The sequence below is a fragment of the Gavia stellata genome, chromosome 6 (genome assembly GCF_030936135.1).
Source record: "Gavia stellata isolate bGavSte3 chromosome 6, bGavSte3.hap2, whole genome shotgun sequence".
Taxonomy (NCBI): Eukaryota; Metazoa; Chordata; class Aves; order Gaviiformes; family Gaviidae; genus Gavia; species Gavia stellata.
Genome location: NC_082599.1, coordinates 36677987 through 36687808, shown reverse-complemented (window position 1 = coordinate 36687808; position 9822 = coordinate 36677987). Strand labels below are relative to the sequence as shown.

The window sequence follows — 9822 nt, the reverse complement described above, 5'->3', positions numbered from 1 at the left end:
AGTTAACTTGAACAAAAGCTGCTAATGATTTTTTAAAGTCCTGAAAGAGTTTTTAAGACATAATTTAATGTTGCATTTTTTTTTCTCATGCACTTTCCATTGCTGCCTGTGGACACTAGATTTAATCAGTTTTCTTGTTCTTCTAAGACTTTATGAAAGTCTTTCTTGATTTGCAGCCAACCAAAGCACTTTTAATAATGTATGGTAAAAGGGTTTAATTTTTAATAGACAAGAATGGGCTAGAGCTGCTACACACTGTAGTAGATTGGTAAGTACAGTATTATACTCTGCAGAGTAGTTAGTAAAAAAGAAGAATGTATTTATATCCAAACTGTTATTGAAAACATGTTTATTTTATTACTAACACAAATGTATAATTGAAGAACGTGTCTAATCCAGAATTATTGTTCACACCTTATTTACCAAGAAGATAAAGTCGTTTTCAGCTTGTTACCATAATAACTCAAGCCTCTCATTGTTTTCTGTCTCTCATGCTGTTCTGCTGCTTCAAAAGCTCAAGGAAAAAGATAAAAAAAATATTAAAATGTGAAGTTACACATTCATATCCTGGATTTAGCTAATCAAGGGGGAAAATAACTTCTAACACTGGAGACCAATTCATAGGGATTAACCTTAAAACAAGATTATTTGTACCTTGACAGTTGTATGCATTTGTCCTTTGTTTACTATTACCCAGCTAACAGGAAAGCTCAGAGATACATGTAGAGGAAAATCTGGTTTAAAACTGAAGGTCTGATTCTGCAAATCAGAGAAGGCTGTTTCACAAAGGTTGTTTTTCCTTACCAAGCTATAGTACACAAAGAAGGAGGCTTTCATAGCAAAGTAAATTTCCCTATTCTTCTGCAAAATTCCAAAAGCTGAGTTAATGCCTCATTAATAAAGATAGAAATTATCACTGTGCCCACAGTAATTGTACAGATGTTGAGGTTTTATACCTGTGGTATTTCAGCACAGTCATTCCTGATTTAGTATTGGTTTCCTAATGAAATGAGGCAAATCTGTTTCTCTGTGCATAAGTGTGTGCCTGTCAGTCACCCTTGATAACTCTCAAGTCTAGAAGCCAAGTTCAGTTGAACATGTCAGGGAGAAGTCTCGCTGAAATTCCACTTCATGATAACTGGCAGGGCAAGAAAGAATAGACAGGCTGCTCACGCAGGGATCCTACAGTAAGCTTAATCCTTACTGGACCTCAGAGAATATACACTGTCATTTACTCTTCATCACAAAGTCATGGGAAACAAAGCTTCACTGGTTCCCCTTATCACTGAAATATTTACTGTCAGTATGAGGCAGATGCTAGGCCTACATATGTATACAATGTCAGGATACTGAGTGCTGTGGAGGTATGACTATCTGCTTTGAACCATACATATTCTGGGCAAATATACCTTGGACTGTGCACTAGAACCAAACCACAACACAGCAAAGCCAGCACAACCCACTGCATGCCATAGGAATGGGTGAAAAATTAACAGAATTGTTTGCCAATGAAAAAAATTATACGTTTTTAAATCTTCTTACTTCAAAATGAGCCATAGAATACGTCATATAATACATAATGGTAAAATGAATATCTTATGAATGATATATCATTAGGGAAATGCACAGATGCTTATTGGTTGCATGAGTCATATAACATGCAATTTCACACAATATGTTGTTAATAATGGATAAGGATTTATCGGTATATTCTTATATAAAGAAAGAGCAATATAAAAACTTGTTCTTTCACTGGAATCAAATAACTTACTGTGCATTGAGTTGCTTATGAAATTGAGCTCCTCTTGCCATTACTACTAATTACATTTTAATGTCAGATTTTTAAAGTAGATATACATCAAGTCACTGCAGTAACTCATCACAGATCAGATCCACCTTACTGTTGTACCACTAAGCCAAAATAACTGTTCTTTCCTGTGCCTACCTACACTCAATGAAGAGAAAAAAAGAAGCAAGTGCTACCTTGTCGTAGTTTGTAGCACGCACCTGCAGGAAAACTCTTAAAATTGGCCCTGCCTGCGAGGCTTGTTTCACATGTAGATGGGAGAGCTCGCTCCTGTTTAACCAGGGAATTTTCAAAATAGAAGTTCAGTTATGGTCAAGTCCTCTGGTTAGCTTGACTGACGAGTGATGTAACATACCAAGACAAAACAAGTGTGGGACAAGAGGCTAGGAACTCAAAAGTTGTTTTCAACAATACTCAGAGCCCCCTCCCCTCCATATGCCTTAATCAGACCCTTCATGGGTCAAGCTGGAGCAATTCAAGAACAGACAGCCCTCTTCCCCAACACTGTTTGTTGCCACCAACAAATATGTCTTCCCTCCACAAATAAAAAATTTTAATAGATCATGCCAGGATGCCTCAGCTGCATCAGTTTGAAGTCAGCTGGGCCAGTTTATGCTGCTACTGAAGGTAGTCTAAACACAGCAGAATTTCCAGTCACATTGATGAGGAGTGCTCCCATTATCCATTCTGGTACTTGAGCATTAGGGTCTGACAAGTCCTTCCTCAGGAAAAATAATGAACAATCGTCGTAACTGCTTGACTTGAAATTTACAAAGAGTTCCTGCTGTAGAGCCATCAAAGGCAAATTGATCCATAAGAAAGTACAGGGACATACAACTCTCTGACTGCCTGGCATGCAAAACACCTGAAAACTTCACTTTATGTTGATTAGAAAAACAACATACATAGGAGACAAACTGAATGTCAAGAAAGCCTGATGCAGCTTAGACAACAGCAATACATTTTCCTCTTCTGCCTAGGAAAAACAGAACTTGTATTTGTGCCAAACAATGCAGGAGAGTTTTTGTATCTATCTTGCCAAATCCATTTAATTTAGAAAGCAAATATCTTCACACAGTTAACTGAAAGACCATTGATCAAGAGAGGTTCATAAGCCAGCAGCTAGGTAAAAGGAAAGCCCCATGGTAAATGACCACATGTTAGATAGATATTAGCGCATGAATTGCATTCATTATTGTCTTTATTGTTACCATAAAGAAAAGGAACTTGGAAAATCCATCTGTTCCCACAGATGGAAGCCCCCTGACATGAGGCTCCAGAGAGTTAGGAACCCACACTCTGCCCTCAGTGAAAAGAGAGAACTGCTGCCCCTGACCTGCTAGAGCACTAAGAGGACATGGGCTCCTTTTAGAGGTCTTCTCCATTGACATCCTCCTTTTATTCCCTCTGTTTTCCAAAGAATTTGGCCCAGATTTGCAAATACCAAAATTTTTGTATCCCCAAAACTCTATTTCCCTGCCAAGAATATTTATTATTTTCAAAAAGAAGAAAAGTCACCTACTCTGAGAGGAGGGCTAATACCAAGGCACTCTAAGGACAGATGATGCTTTCTTACTTCCTACATACATTTGTTTATGTATGCACATACAACCACTCTTCATGAATCATTACTGGTCCAGTATCTTTTCCCTCCCCATCTACAACATCCCACTCTAAAACAACATCTTGTAGAACTGTCTCAGAGAATGCAAAGGAGAAGCATTATCTCTTGAGACTATGCAGAACTGTGCTTATTCCCATCATACTTCACTTTTTCCAGCAGTTTTCTGAAGGAAGTGCCAGATCTTTGAACCCAACCTTTTCTGTTGTCAGCCAGGGCCACAAGGATTACACACAGCAAAGAAACAAAGAATAAATGAGTGTAAATAGTGTCTCCAACAACAAGGGAAAGTGGCACACAAAAGCCAGTGACTGATTAAAATGCATTCTTTTCTCACAGGGGCTCCTAATTAGCTTACTAATACCATTCTCATCTATTTTAACAATTTAATGGTCTCCTGTCACATAAAAAATGGGCAGAATCTTTCAGACTCTCTCCAGCTGGGGAAGTTCACCTGAGAGAAACTGTTCCCTTTGCACTTCCAGCTCTGTCAATGGGATTTCCCTCTCCCCTGGGAAGGGAGGCATTTCCCCACACACACCGTGCCAGGCAGGTTCATCTCAGATACCAGTAGCAAGCCACCTGGGTAGACACACCCCCCCCCAGCTCTCCCCACATAGCTGTGCTTCCAGATGTTACCTCTGCATCTGGCTCCCAGGTCAGCACTCTCATCTGGTTGACCCTTTAGTCTCAGCCCCACCCCTTTAGCTCAGCTGGCATGGCAAACCAATGCGCTGGTGTCCAAAAGTCTAGTGGCCCTTATCTCAGGCATGGGATTACTCCTGATCCCTGAACTCATCTCCCAGAGTTCAGAGAGCTCATGGGAGAAAATCCAGCACCCCTCTGATGCAGGTACACCATTTATCTGGGAAGGAATATGGGGAATGATGGTAGATGGGCGGGCATTGAAGCCGGGCTAAAAGAGCGGTATTTCACAAGAATTACCAGGCAAGATCATACACACGGCCTATCTAGTCCACTGTCTGCCAGAGGGTTCACTAGAAAGTATGAGACTCTGGTAGTAGGCATTGTGCAACATCTCCCCAGCCCCCTCATGTCATCCTCTCCTCAAGAGGGCTTCACATTCCCTCTAAAACTGTTTACTCTTGTCACCTTCAAGGAGGCACCCGCAACACACTGTCCTTCTACCCTAGATGATCCTCAGTACTTAGAGGAGTTGGAGGATACAGGGACCATGTATCTATGGGGAATGGGGAAAAGATGATCCAAGTTTGGAGAACAGGGGCTTGCTGCTCCTCCTGCTATTGGATAAGGATTAAATTGTAGGAGAGGGAAAGAAAAAGAAGTTGTTATTTCTCCTGAGGAGATCACTTACATCGGAATTTATTTTTCTTCTTTTTTCACTTTCAGTGGCTCTAGTAAACAATTTAGGTTATAGGTTTAGTGTTTCCTGTTATCTTGGTCAAGTTAGAGGTGCAGTCATGTCAGAGCAGTTTCAAACATAGGACCTGTGGTTCTCCTGAGTCCGAAAGAAGGTTTGAGTATCTTGTTAGCTCTAATACAAAGCCGCTTAAGGCCTCCAGGATCTCAGTTTCAGAGAATCTAAGGCAGAAATTACTCCATGCATGCTACACAACTTTAAACCCATAAAAACAGCCAACTTAATTCTAAAATGAGTTTACTTGCAAATCCTTCAGCTCCACAGCACAGTAAACACAGTAACATACTGTCAACTGATAAACAGTCCATATTATCCATGCTGCCCACAGCATAAAACATGTTCTCTTGGGACAACTTTGCCAGTGCTGTCATGGAATGGACATTTTGCAACTCCGGTGTTGAACTGCAAAAGAACTTGCCTAGAGTCCAATTTTCCAGTATGAGTATTTACCATGTGCGATCAGATTTCTCTTGCAGCTGATTTTAAGTATTAACATATGAGATGCAGGCAATCATTTCAAGAATTTAAGAATAACAAATGGAAGAACAACACAATATGCTTTTTTATGGCCGTCTGGCTCACCAGGCTATCTAGCAACCAATTCAATGTGCACTTTAAGGGCACATTTAGTGTGCAGCCTGTATCCCCTTCTGGGACAGAACACGCACAAGGAAGTCCAGTGCTTTCACTGTGTGCAGCAAAGTGGCAGATGCCTTTTTAAAAATTGCTATTGGAAATTTGGCCTTAAGAATATAGATCTAACATAATCTTCAAAATTTCTAAAAACTTAACTGATGGGCAGGGTTTTAAAAGCACGTTCCTAATTCAGCCTGAACACAAATTAACGTGTTCAATTTAGAGCATAGACACTATGTACGTCAATAGATCTCATTGATGCATAACATCTCTTATGACCTGATCAACCACTTCAATAGAAAACCCTTGATTTCAATGGGCCAAATGGTCCTAGTTGTACATAACTATAAACAAGCATTATACAGTCCAAAAGGACCATTTAAGCAGAAGAATCCTTCTGAGGACACTGATACAAAGGAAAGAAACAAAGTGGTTTTGTCTAGAAGTGATGGAACATTGTGGCTGTTTCTAAGTCCCTACTGTTATGGCTCTCAAATTTAGCTAATTAAGACATCTTTCACCAGAAGAAAATATTTGTAAAGTCAGCGTGTCCCTAACAAGAAGCTATGTTGGTTAAAAAGGTTCACAAAAGAAATTCCCAACATTCTTCAAATATATTCAAAATACTTTCCTAATTAATATTAAGAATTGAAGCTTTTGAGACTGATGTCATAGGGAACAAAATCTTTTTGTTTTCTGATCATATAAAATGATGGCAGTTTTCTTTTCTGTACGGATTCTGAGCTCTCTAAGTAAGCTTAATTTGAGAAAAATGAATGTCATTTCAACCAAGGAGATGATTTTATTTGCTTTAGCTACAGTGGTCTTTCTAACATCGAATAGTATGTGCCTAGATGAACCGATGAAGTCCAGTCTGCAGAGCAGAGAAGACAATGATGATAAATATTATGAGGTAAGATCTGTATTACTATGACATTATTTGGGGGAACTGTGGGTCAGATCCTGAGCACTCTGAATTTTTTGGCAAAGGCCCTCCTAACCTCATTGCATGGTATTCAGCATCACAGCACTAGCAGTATGGAAAAGGCTTGTTGAAAGAATTTTCAGGAAATTAATTTGCTCGGACACACATACTGTGTAAATCAATTCATGTTTCAATTTTCTTGCAATACAGCTTTGCAATCAAGTTGAGACTTTTTCTGAAATGTTTCTTACTTACACAGTGGGGCCTCAATTAACATTCCTGTCAGGCATTTTATGCACATAATATAACATGCATTATTAATGCCAAATTAATAAAGGCATGCTTGTAATACTCAAAGAATAATGATAAACAGAGAACATTATAAATCTAATATACTTAATAGTCTTAAAATTCTACTCTGGAAATTGACTATAAAAATATCTTTGCAGGGTTGCACATTTATTATGTCTCAATACATGTCAAATCAAATTTGCACAGTTCATCTGTATTATTTGTCTTGTCTGCGCTGCAAATACTCCCTGGGAAATGTAAGCCAACCTCTCTTTTTGATTCATCATCATTGGTGTAATAAAGATCCTTCAAATCAAAATACAACTTTAATTATGCTAGTGAAATCCTCTGGTCTTCAGCTCACTGTCTTTTATATACTTCAGATGGAGTGTGCAGGTGCAATCAGAGGGATAGCTTATTTTATATTTTAATCGTGGAGTTTGAACCAGAATGGTTCATTCCCCTTCTCTCCCAGTAGCTGGAGAAGCTTCTGGGGAAGTCACCAAATGGGGATAAGGAACAGAAATGAGGCTTAGCAGCATTTTTGTCTTTAACTGAAATTAAAAAACATATTTGTACGTATTTGCTGTTAAGGCTTAGAAACTTATTTTTGTTGCAAAAATAAGTGATTTTCAATATGCCCAGGGAAGAAACACTGTTATATAGGAAAAGGTCATGTTGATATAGCTGTTTTTCAGGTGACAGCTGCCCTTTACATCATAAGAGAGGTAATATACTAGGCTCAGTTCTTCACTGTATGCCAGCGTAGACACAGAAAGTAGATTTGGGGCACAAAAATTAGGAGCCCAGGAGCTCCAACGCATCTTGTGTACTAGTGGAGGACTAAAGCAACTTAAAGCTCAGGGCAAGCTCCATGCTGCAAGGCCAGAACAGGCATGATGTGGACTTGACCCAAACGCTTTCCATTCATTTCCCTGGCTGTTAGCCCAGGAGGACATTGGGTCAAAAGCATCCACCCAGTGCTTAGGAAGAAATGAGCTACACCTTCAGGTAGCTTCACCCATCCTCCTGTTCATCCAGACCAGATGAGTAAGAAGGGTCTGTGTCAAGTCACTAAATATAGTCAGCATCTTCCCCTCCGGACAGCTTCAATTGGTGACATTAGCAAATATGGACCTGACAATGACTCCTGTCCACACTTAACTGACGGCACGGGTACCGACACCTATGCCCAGAAATATTTCCGATTGACAGAATTTGAACTGTTGTGGATACCGATATGGAGATGCACTCTTGTGGTCAGCGTACTGAAAAGGTAAGCAGGGCAATATCTGTATATGAAGTAATCCATATGAAGTAGCTCACACTACAATGGACTTTAGCAAATACCGCTAAAAAGCATTAGATATCCAAAAAAGTGTTACCCAGCAGCTTTCTAAGGAGATATGAAAATTAATGCTTTGTGTGATTGGTAGCTGGAGTAATGCCCTATAAAATGATAGCATCCGGTTTTTTAATTATTTTTCTTTAGATTACAGATAATATCTTGGAAGAAAAGCAGAGGAGTCTCAATTTTGAAGAAATGAAAGACTGGGGATCAAAAAATATTGTTAAAATTAACCCTCCTACAGTAAACAAGATGCCAAATTCAGTTGCTAATTTACCTCTTAGGTTTGGAAGAAATTATCCAGAAGAAAGAAGCATTAAACCAATTGCTAATTTGCCTCTGAGATTTGGGAGAGCTTTTGGAGAAAACATACCTAGGCATGCTCCAAAAGTATCACACAGGCTTGGAAGATCTCCACTTGTTAAAAGTTCCAGTCAATCACTTCTAAATTTGCCACAGAGATTTGGGAAGTCACTGTCCATCAATCCATCTCAAAACGCTCAGGAATCTGAAACAGGTAATACTACTCAAACGTTTAAGCCATATATTAAAATGCATATTAAATCAGGTTAGCGATGATCAAATACAACCAGACTTCCTCAAGGGATATTCCCTAAGCATTTCAATATGAGTCCAATTTGCCAAAAGAAAGATTTGCAGTTCATCAAATCAAGAAGTCTCATCACAAGAACTACTAGAGAATCTCTTTATGAAATATTTTCTACTGAAAAGATGCCAAATAGCTGAATCCAAAAATGTTCATATGACAAGATTAGGTTTGACAACACTTTTTTAGATAGGGTTTCATTTTGAAAAGTTTAAAGCTTTGGCGAAAAAGGTTCAGAATCATTAAAATATCCCATTTCAGCACTATAAAATGACCAAACAAAACTACCTAAAAATTACTCTTCCATTTTCTAAATTTACACAAATTAAAGTTAAAAAAAAAAAAGGACACAATTCCAAGCTGAATTGCAGCATTTTGAAAATGCTGGGTTTTTTCTCATCTGAACCTTTTTTTTTTTCCAGATTGTCTTACTGAGACAATGTTTGAGATTTTGATTTTTGATTCCAAGTTAAGATGAAAAAATTTTTTTGACATCTCAGAAATTTTTTCAGGATAAGAAAAATATTTCCTACCCATTACTAAGAATAATTTAAACCAGCTCTTCAATAACAGTCCTTCTTATCATATGTGCTGCTTTATCTGCACTGTCCATTTGTCTTGGAACCAAGTTTCAGTTGGCTACCCCTGACTTGCATCTGACACATGCGTGAAGTCGAAGTTCAGGCCAGGAAAGATAACTGATATACCAGAAGCCAAGATTCTTATTTAATTGGATTCCTTTCATTCCTTTCTCACTGTCTCACCTGATTGTAACAGATTTTGTTTCGTTTGTTTCATATTTTTAGGGATATGAATTCTAACAGCTACGTTAATACTGGAATGAAATAATGAAGACAGAAACTGAAAGACTTGGAAAAGCTGGAATGTGTTTTCAAAACTAAAGGTCATGAAAAGGAAACATATGAGAACTGAAGTGCAAACCTGTCTTCATGTTGTGTAGACAGGTTTGTTTATGTTATGTTTATTCTGTACAAAACCTTGATGTATGAGGCAATGATAATTGTAGTGATTGTTGCAGTAGTTTACTTCAGTGGCAGTGTAGTATAAATTCTATTTACTTCTGTGCGACTTATGTCCTGTTGGTTGTAAAATCTAATTTCAGAACAATGGCTGTATAATTGAAAGCATTTTAAACAAAATTAAAAGAAGCATAGTATGAATAAA

General features: G+C 38.3%; 1 protein-coding gene across 1 annotated transcript; it reads left to right on the top strand.

Moving 5' to 3' along the window:
- Positions 1–6238: 6238 nt before the first annotated feature.
- Positions 6239–9115, top strand: NPVF (neuropeptide VF precursor). The gene is made up of 3 exons (XM_059818835.1): positions 6239–6379; positions 8175–8547; positions 9060–9115. Exons 1-3 carry the CDS (start codon positions 6239–6241, stop codon positions 9113–9115), a joined length of 570 nt encoding a protein of 189 aa, XP_059674818.1.
- The last annotated feature ends 707 nt before the right edge of the window (positions 9116–9822 follow it).

Bases quoted from the DNA above. Each gene is read 5' to 3' on its own strand.
- NPVF (XM_059818835.1), top strand. From the start codon at position 6,239: ATGAATGTCATTTCAACCAAGGAGATGATTTTATTTGCTTTAGCTACA. The intron at 6,380-8,174 runs GTAAGATCTGTA...ATTTTTCTTTAG, and splicing joins ATGATGATAAATATTATGAG to ATTACAGATAATATCTTGGA. The intron at 8,548-9,059 runs GTAATACTACTC...TTTTTTTTCCAG, and splicing joins CGCTCAGGAATCTGAAACAG to ATTGTCTTACTGAGACAATG.